Source organism: Bos indicus x Bos taurus, chromosome 1, assembly GCF_003369695.1.
Source record: "Bos indicus x Bos taurus breed Angus x Brahman F1 hybrid chromosome 1, Bos_hybrid_MaternalHap_v2.0, whole genome shotgun sequence".
In the NCBI taxonomy this organism is placed as follows: Eukaryota; Metazoa; Chordata; class Mammalia; order Artiodactyla; family Bovidae; genus Bos; species Bos indicus x Bos taurus.
Window position 1 is genome coordinate 67,469,199 of NC_040076.1, and position 18,195 is coordinate 67,487,393.

General features: G+C 47.2%; 1 protein-coding gene across 1 annotated transcript in view; it reads right to left on the reverse strand.

Moving 5' to 3' along the window:
* ADCY5 (adenylate cyclase 5) overlaps positions 1-18,195 on the reverse strand; it is a 158,903-nt gene that overhangs the window by 65,196 nt on the left and 75,512 nt on the right. The window contains exon 2 of the mRNA XM_027535785.1: positions 2,126-2,275. Within this exon, the coding sequence (XP_027391586.1) occupies positions 2,126-2,275 (150 nt within the window). The remainder of the gene's footprint in view (positions 1-2,125; positions 2,276-18,195) is intronic.

Consider the following 18,195-nt stretch of genomic DNA (forward strand, 5'->3'; position numbering starts at 1 on the left):
CAGGCCATCTCATATTTACTGAACTCTCCATAAACAGCTACTGGTGATAAAAATACAAATGAAGGACAATTCTGTGGAAATATAGGACGACTGGGAGAAAGTGTGCAACAAATTGTTTAGATTCATGAGAGACCTTCCTACATTTCAGCTAGTTCCGGGGCTGAGGACCAGGAGGAGTGGGCAGGGGATGGGTGGGGAACGTGCTGGATTCCCTCATCAGGTGGCACTGAGGAGCATCCTCGGATCTAGGAGCACCCCCTTCTGCAGAGGGCAGAGGAGGCTGGACTCCGGGCCATGGCTGGGTGAGGAGTGCCTGTCCCCTGGAAGCAGGCCTCCCCTCCCTGGCCTGAAACATGGTTTGGAGAATATATTCCCCCCTACCTCCCCCAAGATCCCTGTGGATTTGCTGGAATGTCTAGCCTGGCCAGGGCCAGCACAAGTAAACTGTGATGAACTGTAAATGCTATAAATGCTAATTTTACTGCAAAAGGGTGAGGTCCAGGCGTGGGGGAGGGGGGCGGTGTGGGAGGCACTCCCTAAACCAGAAGGGGCGGGAAGTTATCCTGATCTCAGGTAAGTGATGCTGGGGCCTGAGACGGGCATGAGAGAGGGGGCTTTTGAGGCAGATAGGGGCTTGGGGGTGAGTAGGGTGCAGAAGTGAGGTAACCGTGTCAAGAAGAGACAGTGGGAAGACTCAGGGACACCTCTGGGCATGGGTTTCATTCAAGAGCTGGACCAGGAGCTTAGATGGGACCAAGAGCACGCATGGGAAGGCCAGGCCTCAGATGGGACAGCCTGAGCTGGGGACCCGGCCAGGCACAGCGGCCCCGCACAGGGCTGCAAGGGAAGCAGGGGCAGACTATGGGGGTGGGCGGCCTGGAGAGGCACTGTGGAACTCTGCCCCCTGGCTCAGCTGTCTGTGTCACCAGCCAGGTCACTGTAACTCCCTAGACTGAACCCAGACAGAGGCAGAGGGGTGCCTCACACTGTGATGAGCTCCGCGCTCGTGGGGACTGAGCTCATGCAGGGTTCACGGAGCACCCGCTGTGCCAGGCAGGAGGGCGCACGTGACTACCGCTCTGCTGTCCACGCCTCCGGCTCCCTGTTCTCACGATCAAAGGCAGACCTTCCATGTTTACACCTGCCACCCGCCTGACGTGGCGCGCAGCTCAGAACAGAGCTCCGCCAGCGTTTGGGCAGGCTGCGGGGAGACGCTAACCTAAGAACAGAGCGAGGCCCCTCCGGCTCGGAGTAGTGACCTTCCCTCTGAGAGCCAGGATGAGTCTGAGCCCAGTGGGAGCCCCAGCACCTGGCCGGCCGGCCTGCTTCCCACCCCCAGCTGCCCCCGGGTCTCCCTCCAGGCCTGCTGTCTGGGAGCAGTGTGCCCGGTACAGACTCAGAGCTTCTATCCAGTTCACACGCATGAGAAGACACAAGGGTGACCTGGCCAGACCCGAACCCCGAACAGGACGCCCCAGGATGCCAGGCAGGGAACCCTGACAAGTCCTCAATCTCCACCCCACCCTCAGCCAGAGGAGCATGCGGGGGCAGGTCTCTCTGCCTGGGGCTCACGGAGAGAAGCCCCCGAGTGTGTGGCCTGAATGAGTGACCTGCCTCCTGGCCCCGGAATCCTGAGGGTGAGGTTTAGGGTGAGACATGGCCGTCTTCCTTTCTCGAACTAACCAGACCCCAGAACTCGGCACATGGGAAGTGCCTCGTGAGGGCATCATGGGGCTGACAGCTTGGGCTTCTCTCCTTCCCCCTCCCCCTCCCCGGGAGCACCTTCATCCCAGGAGGGAATGCTGATGCTCTCATCATCCAGTTCATCAGCCCTGGGGTCAGGAGGGAGGGCCGCTTCCTGCCTCCCAGGGCCTGGGTGCTCAGTTTGAGTGCGAACCACAGGGAGGCTGAGCAGGCACTCTCAGCCCAAAGCTTGAGCCCAGAGCTCATTCTCCAAAGCTTCTTGAGAGCATTCCCACAGAGCCAAGAATGCTGGGCACCCTCCAGAGGAAACATCCCCCACGGCCTGGGCCCCCACCCAGGAGGGGCTGGACAGCTGCCCTGAGCATCGCTGGCGGGCAGGCAGCAGCTGGGCAGCCGCGCAGGGCAGGAGGGCCTCACCCACCTGCTGCTGGTTCTCCCGCTGTGAGTGGAGCCGTGCCTGGATGCACTCCCGGGTCTCCTGGAAGGCCTGCCTCTGCGAGACCTCAGCCGGGTAGTGGGTGCACACACCCACAATGTTGGTGCAGGAGAAAATGAGGACGTTGGAGACGAGCTGCAGAGGAAGAGATGAGGACAAGAGCTGAGTCCTGGAGCAGGCACTGGCGCCCCAACCACGACCCTCCCACTCCCAGGGCTCAGAGCCCCCAGGTCCCACTGTAGCAAACACACACCTAGTTGCCAGCAAACAGATGCCAAGGGCTCCCACCCACAGCCAACTACTGGGAGCAGCCAAGTGCAATCAGTCAGGCTCCCTGATGTCCTCAGAGCCCAGAGCTTGGCTGGCCTGCGACAGAATATGGCCCTAACGATGCTGAGTCACAGAATGATTATCCTGGCTATGTCCATAGTACCAAAGGCGACAAGGTTAGGTGTCCTGGGGATGCTGTGTCAGAGCTGTGGGTGTTGGGGTGGCAAGGCCACTGCAAGGAAGTTTCCTTGAGAGGGATAGGACTTCATCGTTTGAAAGAGTGACAGGGTCCACACAGGACAAAGGACTGCTCTCTCATGGAGAAGCCTTAGCCGGCTATTCCCCAGGGATCAGCTCCAAGAAGCAAATAGCTGCTGATGCACAGCACTGTGTGAAGTCCTCTGGGGATGGAGGGGAGGATGAGGTCCCCAGCCAGCAGGGATCAGTGTCCACACAGGTCTCATCTCCTTCTCTACACCAGCACCAGGGCCTCCCGATGACCCTCCCCCCAACACACCAGTTGGTGGACACCCTCCTTCACCCCCACTCCACATGGATGCCCATCTCTGTGCTGACAGAGATGTGTGCAGAGAGACACCACTGTCATCAGGTCACAGGGACAAAGCTGAAGTTCTTTTGAAAGCAATACTCACTGAAAAAATGAGGGAAAACACAACACAACCCACAAAAGCTAGTTGACAGAGCACATTCCAGATCTGGTCCCTTGGACAGCAAGGAGATCCAACCAGTCAATCCTAAAGGAAATTGACCCATAATATTCACTGGAAGGACTGATGCTTAAGCTGAAGCTCCAATACTCTGGCCACCTGATGCGAAGAGCCAACTCACTGGAAAAGACCCTGATGCTGGGAAAGATTGAGGGCAGGAGGAAACGGGGACGACAGAGGATGAGATGGTTGGATGGCATCACCAACTCAAAGGACTTGAGTCTGAGCAAACTCCAGGAGATCCTGAAGAACAGGGAATCCTGGCTTGCTGCAGTCCATGGGGTTGCAAAGAGTCTGACACAACTGAGCGACTGAACAACAAAAGGTGCCGTTTGGCCAAAACTGCTCTTGGCAGGTACAGCTCCTGGGCAGTCTGGGTGAAGGGATTCTGGTCCTGCCCCTGACTCAGGCCATATCAGACAGAAGTCACACAGGCTCAGCTTTCTAGGCCTCAGCCACTCCCTCCAAACACATAGTTCTTAGTCCCAACTGCTGCAGCGGAGCCCAGGCTGGACCTGTGCCTTCTGCTGTGGTTCCACCCGTATCCCCACCGGGAGCCCTGAATTGGTCTCCAGTCTACTTATCCATTTGGATCCCAAAGAGCCTCCCCTTGAGACTTTAGTTGCCAGGCAGTGATCAGCAGCAGCTCCCACATGCTTCTTCCAGGGTCTTCTTTTTCTCTGGATGTAGATGTCCTGTCCTTGGCGCTGCTCTGCCTTCTACCTGAAGGCTTTCCCCACCCCACCCACTCTCCGAGGTGGCCCTGACTTCCACCCAGGCTCTCAGGCCCACAGCCATGTGGGCTCCATGCTGGAGGCAGTGCCATCTTTCCCTGGAGACGACCCATACCGTGTCCATCCCCAGTCAATGCACAAAGAGATTTTTCCTCTCCCATCTCTGTCTTGCTTCCTCCTCAACTGCACGATAGACTCTAATGTTCTGGCTGAAAGACACTGTGGGCTCCCCTCAAGCACTTCCTGGCACCCCCAGATGCCTCCCTGAGGAGCCTTCAGGGAGGGGGCAACTCGGCTGATGGTCAAAACTCCCGACCCCCAGCCCCATTCACCCCAGAATCCTACCACTGTCATTGTATATAAACACATCCCAGAGAAAAATCCCACCTGTTTGTTACAAGCAAAGAAGACTTCTGATACATGGAAGCTTACAGTCCAGTTGAGGAGATAAGTGGTCACAACCGACAGAGAACCAGCAGCAGGAAGCAGGAACTGAATCATGCCAAGCAAACAGGAGTAGAGGAGAGCACAGGGCAAGTGGAGATCTCTGGGAAGCCTGGGCTTGGGGAGAGGGGCATGCTTGGTGAGGCTGGCAGACATGAGACAGAGTATCCCTGGAGAGAGCAACTAGACTAGCCAAAGTAATTCTGAAGAAGATGAACCAAGGTGGAAGAAATACTACTCAAGTTCAAGACTTCCTATAAAGCTACCGTAATTAAACTGGTGCAGCACTGTTTTAACAAAAGAAATATAGGTCAGTGCAACAGAATTGAGTCCAGAAATAAACCCTTATGTTTATGACTTGCTGAGTTTTGACTAGGATACCAAGACAATTCAATGGGAAAAGAATGGTCTTTTCAGCAAACTTGCTATCCATATGAGGTAGGAGACTTTACCTCGTACCATATACAAGATTAACTCAAAATGGATCAAAGACCTAAATATGAAAGCTATAGCTATAAATTCTGAGAAGAAAACATAGGAATACCTCTCAATGACCTAGGATTAGGCAGTGATTTCTTAGACATTACATCAAAAGCACAAATGATAAAAGAAGAAAAGATAAATTGCACTTCATCAAAATTAAGAAGCCTTGTGCTTCAAAAGGAACCATTAGGAAAGTGAAAAGACAACCCATAGAATGGGAAAAAATGCCTGCAGATCATCTATCACGCCTAAATAAAGGTGTTACATATTTTTGACAAATATACAAAGGCAACTAAATGGAGGAGGATCATCTTTTGCAGCAAATGGTGCTAGAACAATTGAATAGCCATATGATTAACTCAAATCTCACAAAATATTACAAACATTTATTCAGAATGGTTCATAGGCCTAAATGTAAAACCTAAAACTATTAAACTTCCAGAAGAAAACACCTTGGGTTAGGCAAAAATTTCTTATATACCACAGCAAAACATGATTCATAAAAGAAAAGATAAATTGATAAATTAGACATCATCAAAATTAAGAACATTTGCCTTCAAAAGACACTGTTAAGAAAATGAAAAGACAAGCTATAGAATGGAAAAAGTTATTTGTAGATCACATATCTGATTAAAAGACTTGAATCCAAAATTCACAAAGAGCTGTCAAATCAAAAATAAAAAAACCCTCAAACCACTTTTTAAAAGAGCAAAATATTTAAGTAGACGATTTACCAAGACGATATAAGGATGGCAAACAGAGAAAGATGGAAATAATTAGCCATTAAGGAAATGCAAATTTCTTACAAAAAACGAGATACTACTAAACACTATTAAAATGGTTAGAATAAAATTAAATTTAAAAAATGAAAATAGGGACGTCCCTGGTGGTCCAGTGGTTAAAAATTTGTCTTGCAATGCAGGAGACGTGGGTTTGATCCCTGGTCGGGAACTAAGATCTCAAAAGCCTCAGAGCAACTAAGCCCACATGCCATAACTGCTGAGCCCACGTGCCAAAACTAGAGAGTCTGCACATCTCAATGAAAGATCCCTCATGATGCAACAAAGATCCCGTGTCCCACAGCTAAGACCAAAAGTAGCCAAATAAATAGTGCGCTTTGTGGCTCAGTCGTGTCTGACTCTTTGCAACCCCATGGACTGTAGCCTGCCAGGCTCCTCTGTCCATGGGATTCTCCAGGCAAGAATACTGGAGTGGACTGCCATGCCCTCCTCCAGGGGATCTTCTCAACTCAGGATCAAACTCAGGTCTCCCGCATTGCAGGCGGATTCTTTACCGTCTGAGCCACCAGGGAAGCCCATGACTCTGACAACTTCCTGTTAAAATGTGGCATAAGACTGTCTCAGTTTGGAGAATAGACACAGAATCGGAAGTATTTCTGAGTTCCAAGTCCTAGATATGAGTCCTGTATGATTAAAATCTCAATCCCTTGGTCTGCCATTTTGGTGTAACAGAATTAGAAGTAGTTGGAGGAATGACAACTGGAATTTTAATTGACAAAATAAATCTCATTTCCTTACAGAAGCACAGGCCTGAAACTGTGCTCTGGACCAGGCACTTCAGGGAGACTTGTGGTCAGGTAGCCGGTTGCCTAGTTTTATAAAAAGTAAGGTTGCAGTTGCTAGCTGTCAGCAGACATTGTTTTGAGAATGTTTTGTGGCATCCAAGCCTAACACAACTCAGAAAACTCAAGTGTTTAGCAATACAAGGTCTAGTCTGAAATTATACCCATAGTATCACCTAGTTATTTCCTTGGATGTCTGAGCCATAGCTACTCTATTTTGACTTTTAATTGTAAAATTATCCTTAATAGCCAAAGCAGATGTCACCATTAATTATGTCAGTGTTTCTCTGAGCTTCCCCGGTGGCTCAGATTGTAAAATCGTCTGCTTGCAATGCTGGAGACCTGGGTTCAATCCCTGGGTTGGGAAGCAGCAACCCACACCAGTACTCTTGCCTGGAAAATTCCATGGATGGAGGAACCTCGTAGGCTACAGTTGATGGAGTCACAAAGAGTTAGACACAACGGAGAGACTTCACTTTCACTTTCCAGTGTTTCTCTAGGTATAGAAGATGCAAGAATTGGGACTCATAAAATCTTCTCCTAAAAAGATCTAACTATATGAAGCCCTGTTTTGCCCATTTTTCCCAGAGCACAGACTGCACAGAAATAAGTAATAAATAAAAATAAATATTTTTTGAAAAATGAAAAGAAGAAAGAACTGCCAACACTGGTACTGGTAAGAGTGTGTAGCAGCTAGAACTCTCATACCTTGCTAGTACGAATGAAAAATGGTACAGCCATTTTGGAAACAGTCTGGCATTTCTCATACATACACTTGACCAGCAAGCTCACTCCTAGTATCTGCCCAAATCACATGCAAAGTTATGTTCAAATGGAACAATCTCATGATAACACATAACATAGATGAGTCTTAAGTTAATTACGCTGAGTGAAAGAAGCCACACTCAAAAGGCTACATACATAAATGACTCCATTTATATGGCATTCTGGAAAAGGCAAAACTTCAGGGACTGAAAACAGATCAGCGGTTGCCAGGGGTTGGGGAGAGTTTGACTAAAAGGGGCGGCAAGAAGAGATCTTTCGGGGTGATGGGACTGTTACATACCACGATTGTGTTGGTGGTTACACATCCATATACCTTTGTCAAATCCAAAGAATTACACACCAGAGAGGGCTTCTCAGGTGGCACAGTGGTAATCTGCCTAACAGTGCAGGAGACACGAGAGACACATGTTGTACCCTGGGTCTGGAAGATCGCCTGAGTAAGAAATGGGGAACCACTCCAGTATTCTTGCCTAGGAAATCCCATGGACAGAGAAGCCTGGCAGGCTACAGCCTACTGGGTCGCAAAGAGTCAGACACTACTGAGTGTGTGTGTGTGTGTGTGTGTGTACACCAGAGAAGCCAAATTCTACTGTATATAAATTGTTGTTATTGTTTAGTTGCTAAACTGTGTCTGACTCTTTTGAGACACCATGGACTGTAGCCCGCCTGGCTACTCTGTCCATGGGATTTTCCAGGCATGAATACTAGAGTGGGTTGCCATTTCCTTCTCCAGGGAATCTTTCCAGCCCAGGGATTGAACCCACGTCTCCTGCATTAGCAGCTGGATTCTTTACCACTGAGCCACCAGGGGAAAAAAGAACAAGAGTAAAGGTCCAGGAGGGACTAGCAGAGAGAATATGAGGAGCCAGCTGGACAGGGAAAGGGCAGCTTTTCCTCTCTCTGAGGCCAGAAAGAGGAACCAGAGTCTATTTTGAGACATGACCCTCGAAGTAATTATCAGCTGGCCTCTGCGTATCTCGGCACTAATCCTCCTGGCCTCTCCTGCTGTAATCTGACTCTTCCTGCAGCCAGAAGGCCAATAGCAACAGAGGGTGTAAATCCAGGTAAAACGATGTGCTGTAACCCAATAGGGTCCAAATGGCTCAGCTAAGCTTAGCATGCCTCAGTGTTCCTCTCTCCCATTCACTAAACAGACAATGGGGTGAGCCAGAAGAGAGTGCTAGGTGTGAGAGAGGTCTTCAGAAAGGCCTGTTGGAAAGGGTAATTTTGGCAAACTGCACCTGAGAGTGAAAACGCTTAAGAGATTAATATATCAAACACACATACACCCACCAAAAAGGCAAGAATCTGTGCGGCAGGTCTTAATAGATGCTAAGATCCCTGTGCACATGCAAAGGTTATGAATGAAGAGAAAGCTTCAGTAAAAGCTGATGGAATTCTGCAAACAGTCTTCCAGAAAGGAGTTTGTAGCTTAAAAATGATCTCACACCTTAGGCTGCTGCTGCTGCTGCGTCACTTCAGTCATGGGACTCTGTGCGACCCCATAGATGGCAGCCCACCAGACTCCTCCATCCCTGGGATTCTCCAGGCAAGAACACTGGAGTGGGTTGCCATTTCCTTCTCCAATGCATGAAAGTGAAAAGTGAAAGTGAAGTCGCTCAGTCGTGTCCGACTCTTCTCGACCCCATGGACTGCAGCCCACCAGGCTCCTCCATCCATGGGATTTTCCAGGCAAGAGTACTGGAGTGGGGTGCCATTGCCTTCTCCGACAGGAGGGTCCAAACAAATGCTAACCAGTTTTCTTCTCTACTAACAATGATGATCAAATATTGAGCCCCTTCATACATGCTTATGCAAAATACTTAACTAGTAAATAGTAACAGGTATCAGTCACAACAACAGGTAAACAAGGCCTAATTAAGGGTTTGTTGCTTTTCCCTGTGCACACTTCACAGGACATGTCCAACCACATGAAAGAGGCGTGTGTGTGTGTGTGTGTGTGTGTGTGTGTAAAGGGATACCTACATCATAGCAGGTGGAGTAACAGGGACACCTGAGAATACAACAAACCTCAGGCCTTACACTGGCCTCAGCATCTGCTTTTAAAACCAGCCCTGCAGATGGTTTGGGTCTGGGAGGTCCCAGGACCACACCAGGAAAAACCCCAGGAGAGGGGAATGTTTGGAATTCTGGTCTCCAAGGGGAAGCCCAGAGGAGGTGCCTGTGCATATTTACAACTCCACTGGCATTCCTAACTCCCCAGCACTTCAGAAACCCGATCTCTCCTGTCTGCAGGCTGCAGGTTTGATTTGGCCACAGTGAAGTTACTGCTTAGTGTGTTCAGCGCCTCTGTGGCGAAGCCTGAAAGGGCTCCCAGCAGCTTGCCTTGGGCACTGCCATGCCTGCTGCCCCTTTGCTCTTGAGTATTCAGAGGACCCCATGGGCCCATTGCCATAGGCATGCTGTTTGCCAGTCCTGAGAAAGGTGAGAGGCAAAGAGGAATGAGGAATGAACTGGTTTGGAACAGAAGAAAATAAGCTAGGAGGACCTCCTCATAATCTACTATTCTGCATGGGTTCTGTTCTGGACAGGTCAGCTGGTAGTTCACAGGGTGTACCTGGTGGGGGTGGTACGAGATAAAGAACCAGAATTCCCCAGGCAGCCAGATTAGGTGACTGAGACGAGGGGCCAAGATGTCCAGTTATATTTGAATTTCAGATAAACAACAGGTGTTTTTTAAAGTATAAGTATGTCGTGTGCGATAGTGGGAACACATGTGTTAGTCGCTCAGTCGTGTCCGACTCTTTGCAACCCCACAGACTATAGCCTGCCAGGTCCCTCTGTCCATGGGATTCTCCAGGCAATAATACTGGAGTGGCTTGCCATTCCCTTCTCCAAGGGAACTTCCCACCCCAGGGATAGAACCCTGGTCTCCTGCATTGCCGGCAGATTCTTTACCATTTGAGTTACAGGGAAGTCTCTAGTGGGAACATACTTATACTAAAAAATTATTTATCTGAAATTCAAGTTTATTCCAACCTGCCCTCCCCCAGCTCTGACACCCTGCAGAATTGGCCAAGCCCTAGCACACTAAGGGTGACCCAGCTCCCTCTCCACCCCACTCCCTCTTCCATATCCTCTCCCACTCTCAGAGGCTCCCACACAGACAGACGACAGTGCTTCCTCTTCACATAAGGGTCTGAAATCACCTCACTTCAGTGCAAGCCAAAGCCGGGATCTGATTGTTCAAATCCACCCACCTGGACACAAGGGGCAAGAGCATCTCAGAGTCCCTAGGGACTGAGGACCAGCTCCACAGCACTCTGCAAATGTGACTGGGACTCCACATTTAAAAGGCAGAATCCTTTCTGTTCTAGTCCTTTTTCTGTTTACAAACACACAAAACTAGCAACCAAATAACTCCCCAATAAAAGGAGCTGACAAGCCTGATAAGGGTTCCTTCTGTCTGGCCCAGATTTCATTTCTCCTGAATGGTGCTGGTGGGAAGCTTGGGGGACCTCAGTGGAAACCCATTATTATATAAAATAAATCAAAGAAGGATAATCTTAAAATATATATACTCAGAAGGCATATCAGCAGGGCTCCTTGTATACTGTACCAAGCATTACTAGAGGCTAAATGACTTAAAAAAATAATATATATTTTAACTTTTTTCATCATAGTGATGTGTCTTTAAAAATTTTCCTTTACAAAAAATAAAGATTGTTGTATGCTTTTTTTTTTTTTTTTTTGGCCATCAAAGCCACATTATCTCTGCCTGGGGGCTTTTGTGATGAGGTCCTCTTTCATAGGGGTGGCTGGTCCATCTCAGTGGCTCTGGACAAACAAAACCAGGCTCTCTGCTCTCTTCATTCCTATTAGGGGTTCTGCCCAGGTGGCACCTCTTTCTCCTCTCCATTCCAGCTAGGATATAGCTGCCTGGAGCTTGTCAATCTTACCCAGACTGGAATCCTCTCTGCAACTATCCTGTGTCAGAGATCATCATATCCCCTTACATCAGACACTTTCCTGATCAAATCCCACCAATAATATAAAGCCCAAACTCTTGTGTTGATATTAAGATTCTACAAGTCTCATCATGGGCCACATTCCCCCTTCTTCTTACTGCTTCTATCATATGGGCTACTTACTGCCTCTGGAAATTACCAATCTACAGTATGATTCTAAAAGTATACTGTTAACTTAATACACTTTTATTATTACTAAAAACAAATTAATAATTAGCATCCTCTTAATCCATATTTAGAAAAGACAAAGTAGACTAAAATAGGACATGTATCTGAGAATGATTAGGTGCAGCAATTTACAACCTTCAAAACACCTTCACAGGTCATATTTCATTGCATCCTCACTGCATTCTTCTAAGAGAAGCAAGTTGGGCGGCATCACCTCCTCCTGCTAATGCAGGAACTAATGCAGGAGCCTCGGCCACACAGCAAGACAGCAGCAGAACTCAATCAGATTCTCAGAGTTCAGAGCTTGTCCTGTTCTACTGTACTAAGCGGTTATTTATCCCAACTTAATTTAGGTCCACTTTTGTTTGATTCTATTTAATAAAGGAACACTCAACTTTCTTTCACCCTCTTCCTAGGTGCCTTAGGCCTTTTTTATAGATCCTGGTCACATAACACGCTGCTGATTAGGGACCTACTCACAGCCGCTGCCTCTAACCCAGCTCTATCCAAGGAACTCGCCACTGTGAGTGAGAACGGCCCATTGCCTGTCTTATAAGGCCAATTCTTACCCCAGTAGAGGTTTCTTGAATTCTTTTTTCATTGATAGAGATCATACACCACACGACAGCAGTCTCCAACCTTTTTGGTGCCAGGGACCGGTTTTGTGGAAGACAATTTTTCCACAAACCGGAGGCTGAGGGAATGGTTTCAGGATGATTTAATAAGCACGTTACATTTATTGTGCACTTTATTTCTCTTCTTATTACATCAGCTCCACCTCAGATCATCAGACACTGGATCCCAGAGGTTGGGGATGCTCTGGCCATAGAATTCATCCTTTTAGAGTATACCATTCAGTAGCTTTTAATGTATTCTCAAGGTTGTGCAGCCTTCACCACTAATTCCAGAACGTTATTAACATCCTTAAAGAAATCCCACACCCATTAATCATTGCCTGTTCCCCACCTCTACCTCCACCCCGCCCCCAACTCCTGTCAACCACTAATTTATTTTCTGTCTTGATGGACTTGCCTGTTCTAGACATTCATATAAATGGTATCATGCAATAGCCTTCTGTGTCTAGCTGTTTTCACGTAGCGTAATACTTTCAAGATTCTTCTCTGTTTAGCATGTATCAGTACTTCATTCCTTTCTATGGCCAAGTAATAGTCCACAGTACCGGTATGCCACGTTTTGTTTATTCTTTCATCAGTTATAGGCAATTGAGTAGTGTCTCCTTTTTGACTGTTATGAATAATGCTGCTATGAACATCCATGTTTCTATATATGTTTTCAGTTCTCTTGGGCATATACCTAGGACGGGAATTGCTACATGTTATGGGCTGTTATGTCCATGTCCCCTTCTCCTAAATGCATATGTTAAAACGCGAACACCTAATGTGATGGTTTCAGGAGGTGGGGTTTTGGGAAAGTGGTTAGATCATGAGGGTGGCACACTCATGAGTCAGATTAGCACCCTAATAAAAGTGACCTCATAGAGTGTGCTAATCTCCTTCCACCACGTGAGGACACAGTGAGAAAATGACCATCTATGACCCAGGAAGTGGGCTCTCACCAGACCCTGGTGACTTGAATCTGGATTTCCCAGGCTCCAGAATGCGAGAAATAAATGTTGTTTAAGCCACTCAGGCTATGGTATTGCTATTTTGTTATCGCAGCCTGGAGGGACTAAGACACTGGGTCACACGGAAACTCTACGTTACATATTTTGAGGAGCTGCCCAGCTGTTTTCCAAAGGGGTTGCACCTTTGATATTTCTACCAGCAATGGCTGATGATGCTCCACGCCCTCCCCAGCACTTGCTGTGTCTATCTTTTTTATTATAGCCATCCTAGTGGGGGTGAGATGGTATCACATTGTGATTTTGATTCCCTTAAAATTCAGAACAAATAATGACAATAATGAGTGAGGTAGTTTATTCTGTAACTTGAGCAGCTGTGCTCTTAGAGAGAGATGGCCACACTGTATACTTATTTTTGTCACCTTTGGTTATTGATTCCTAGGAAACCCCAGACCTTGTGCACATAGCCAGAGAAAAAAAGCAGCTTTCATGTAACAGTACTTGCTTGAACAGGACATCCCCTTAATTCATTAAAAAATTACTGACTGAGGACCCAGTGCAGAGCACAGGGCACTGGGGAACCTGAACTCGGGTCACCCAGCCCCTGGCCTCCAGGACGCCACATCTGGCGGTAGAGGCAAGCACGTGCACAGAAGCAGCAGGGAGGACACAAACTTTGCAGGCTTTGCAGTCACTGACCCAAGTTAGTTCCACAAACACTCAACAACTCTGCAGAGGAGACAATACTCTTACTATTGATATATGAACTGGCTTATAAATTAATGAAATAAGTAAAATTTGGGTTAATCCCTGGATTGGGAAAATTTAACAGAAAAAAATGGATAATGTGGATGAAGCTTTTCCAAGATGTAAAATTACAAATGACATAAACACATGATATGATATGAGATACGTGAACCTCATCAATAGGCAACAAAATACAAGTGAAAACAATATTAGCCCATTTAACCAGCAAAGCATTTTTTTGTGGTAATAATGTTGGCAAGAATGCAATAGAACAGGCATCCTCCTATACCTAAGTGGGGATGTGAAGACACAGTCCTTCTGGAAAGCATTTTGGTCATGTGTATGAAGAGCTTTAAAAATGTTCACACTCTGTGACCCAGATTCGGTCTCCTCTCGGGAATCTGTGCTGCAGAGACTCAGTAGCTCGGGCAGGGTTTTACAGCCAAGAATAATTAGAAAATTTAAAAATGGGGAACGGTTAAATGTTGAACAACTGGAGGATAGTTAAATAAATTATGGTGCTTTGATACCCTGGAATATGTCAAGGCCTTTCAAATGTTTCATTTGAACAAGATTCAACATCAAGGGGAGGTTTTCAAAATATAATGTCACATGGGATAAAAAGAGAATACAGAATTGCAAATTCAGCGTGATCTCAGTCTCAAACTATATGTATGTTAACAGTGGTAGGATGTCTCTAGGTAGTGGGATTATAGGTATTTTTTACTTTTCTCTTTAGATCATTGAATAGTTTCCTACTTTTTGACCATGTGTGTGAATCTTAAAAGAGAAAAGTGATATGTTTATTTTAAAAAGAGGAAAAACATATATGCTTTTACTCTGAGCATGGCAGGCTGAAGGAACTTCTTTTCTAAATAGAAAAGATGAGAATTCAGATGCCTACACAACCAGCCAGAATAAGTCAAATGGGAAAAGAAAAAGAAGTCATGTCTGGGCAGTTGGGACTAGGAAGGCTAGTCCTGGAGATGGAGCTTGGGGTGTGGGCAGGATCTGGGCAACCAGCATGATAGCAGAGGTGCATCCAGGTGGCAGAAACAACCTGAGTTAAGGGGTGGAGAGGAAGGTGCAAGGCTATCTGGGGAATGAGAAGTCCCCCCTGACTGGGACAGAGCCCTCAAGGGGAACTGAGACACAGTGGGGTTCACAGCTTTATCACAAAGGACATCCATGTCAGGGTAAGGGGCTGGCACATAATCCAGGAAGCATTGAAACCTCTTGGTAGCTTCATTTCCCAAAATAAAAAGTGTATTGATATTTCAATTTACAAAGTGTGCATTCATTAGAGAAAATTTCAAAATCATAGGGAAAAAACTCAATTTACCACCCCCAAAGACAACCAATGGTGTCTGCTTCCTCACTTCCTTCCTCTCTAATCTACTCACAGTTTTTTGTTTTTGCTTTTGTGAAGCTGAGATCTTACTGTTTCTATAATTTGGTGTTCTGCTTTTTTTCACTCAACATTATAGCATAAGCATGTTCCCCTGTTCTTACGATCTCTAATGCTGTGGGCTTTCAACAGGGAAATGTGATCAGAGCTGCAGTTGGGGAAGAATAATTGGACAGCTGGGAAAGAAGTAGTCAAGGGGAAGGTTCAAGAGGTGGAGAGACCAATAAAGAGGTGGGGATAGGAATTCTGTGGTGGTCCAGTGGTTATGACTCCGTGCTTCCACTGCAGGAGGTGTGGGTTCAATCCCTGGTCAAGAAACTAAGATCTCCACAAGCCTCGCAGTGTGTGTGTGTGAGAGAGGTGGGGAATGCCACAGATGAGAAGGACCAGGGTCTCAGAGGGGTTGGGGACCTGCAAAGGGAAGGGGGAGCAGTGTGTTGGGAGGTCCCAAGCCAGCATGGACCAGGAATGGCTCTCCAGGGGAACGGAAGTTTGCATAGTGAGTGGAGTGAGTGAGGTGGTGTCACCAGAGCTAACTGGAAGGGAGTCATTAAACCGGAAGAGTTTGTGGAAGAGGTGGATGAGGTTCTATGAGTCCAAGGTAGTCAGGGCCCCATGCATGACCTCTGAGGGAGACAGGATGGAATAGGGGTCCTGGCTGCAAAGGGTTTTCCCTGGTGGCTCAGATAGTAAAAAATCTGTCTGCAATGTAGGAGACCCACTTCAATCCCTGGGAAGATCCCCTGGAGAAGTGAATGGCAACCCACTCCAGTATTCTTGCCTGGAGAATCCCATGGACAGATGAGCCTGGTGGGCTATGGTCACAGGGTTGCAAAGAGTTAGACATGACAGCAACTTTCACTTCACTTCAAGCCATAGGGGCTGTGAAGGTAACTCTTTCTTAGGATGCTTAGGAGAGAGCAGAGAGTGAAGGGAAAAGAGAGAGAATTTGATTCACCCAAAGGCAGAGGGAGGGGAGGATGACAGAGACAAAGGAGGACAGGAATCTATTGAGCTGCAGGACAGCGCCGTTCACACTGGCAGCCCCCAGCTGCATGCAGCTGTGAGCACTGGAAATGTGACTCATCTGAACGGAGGTGTGCTGTGAATGTAAAATTTCCCTGGTGGCTCAGATGGTAAAGAATCCGCCTGCAATGTGCAAGACCTGGGTTCAATCCCTGGGTTGGGAAGATCCCTTGGGGAAGGGAACCGCAGCCCACTCCAGTTATTCTGGCCTGGAGAAGTCCATGGACTTCCTGGAGAAGTCCATGGGGCCGCAAAGAATCAGACATGACTGAGCGATACACACCAGTTTGAAATCATTTTTTATTTTAATTACCTGTTGAAATGATATTCTGGAGATACTGGGTGAAGTAAGAATACATTATTAAAATTAATTTCACCCATTTAAACATAAACTTTTTTGGTGACTGGAAAAATTAAAATTACACATGTGCCTCTCATTATATTTCTGTTGGACAGCACAGCTATAGAACAAAGGGAAGCAAAGCAATAGGGGCTGGGGGCACAGCAGATGTGGGAGAGACCACAGGCTGATCTGCACACTATCCAACTGCTGCCTGGAACTCGACACTTGAACTGACCTAGAGCCCCACCTTTGGGTCACAGAGGGACTGGCCTCCCTCCCTGCCCTTTAGGGTGTCATTTTCCAAAGATTCAGATTTGTTCATCTACCAGGCTACAGCAGACTTCAGATGGTGCACCCCATGACAACCACTCCCTCTGGCTTTTGGGAGTGTGACATGCATAGGAGAAAAGGAGAGGGTGTCTAGGGGCTGAGACTCAACCATAAGACCCCAAGGGACTGGAAGCTTTCACAAAGGGTCTCAGGTACAAACTGTGGTATTACACCAAGAGGTAAGGGGGGAGGAATAAATTAGGGTATTGGGATTGACATAAACACATTCTATGTATAAAATAAACACATTCTATGTATAAAATAGATAACTAATAAGAACCTACTGTGTAGCACAGGGAACTCTACTCAGTACTCTGTAATGGTCTATTGGCTAAGACATAGTGTAGTATGGGGGCTTCCCAGGTGGCGCAGAGGTAAAGAATCCACCTGCCACTGCAGGAGACACAAGAGCCCTGGGTTCAGTCCCTGGGTTGGGAAGATCCAAAGATTAGGAAATGGCAACCTGCTCCAGTATTCTTCTCTGAAAAATTCCATGGACAGAGGATCCTGGTGGGCTACAGTCCAGAGGGTCACAAAGAGTCAGACACAACTGAGTGACTGAGCACACACATGGGGGAAAAAAAAGCTTTAAAAGAGTGAATATATGTTTAACACACATATAGGTGATTCACTTTACTGTGTATACTGAAACTAACACAACACTGGAAATCAACAATATACCAATAAAAAATCTTAAAAAAAAAAGGTTCTATTAAGATAGGATGTCAATGCTTGTATCATGTCATGAAACTTGGGAGCTTTGGGAAAGTACATGAATTTAAAACCATGGGGAGGGGACTTCCCTGAGGGTCCAGTGACTAAGATTCTGCACACCCAATGCAGGGGGCCTGCATTTGATCCCTGGTCTGGAAAATCCCATGGACGGAGGAGCCTGGTGGGCTGCGGTCCATGGGGTCGCTAAGAGTCGGACACGACTGAGCGACTTCACTTTCACTTTTCACTTTCATGCACCGGAGAAGGAAATGGCAACCCACTCCATGTTCTTGCCTGGAGAATCCCAGGGACGGGGGAGCCTGGTGGGCTGCCGTCTATGGGGTCGCACAGAGTCGGACACGACTGAAGCGACTTAGCAGCAGCAGCAGCAGGAAATTAGATCCCACACGCTGCAACTAAAGAACCCACATGCTACAACAAAGATGAAAGATCCCATGTGCTGCAGCTAAGACCCAGCACAGTCAAACAGATAATAAAAATAAATAAGTAAAACCATGGGGAGACAGAGCCTAAGAGCAATGAGTGAAAGTCAAGAGGTAGCATGGTGTAAGAACGGACTAGGGATTTCAGCGGCTAAGTTTTCCTCCTGGATTTGCCAAAAAAAAAAAAAAGCACTATGGCTCTAAGCAAGTCACGTTTCCTCTATGGACCTCAGCTTCCTTGTCTATAAAGCTGGAATGGCAATGAGTGATGGCCACGG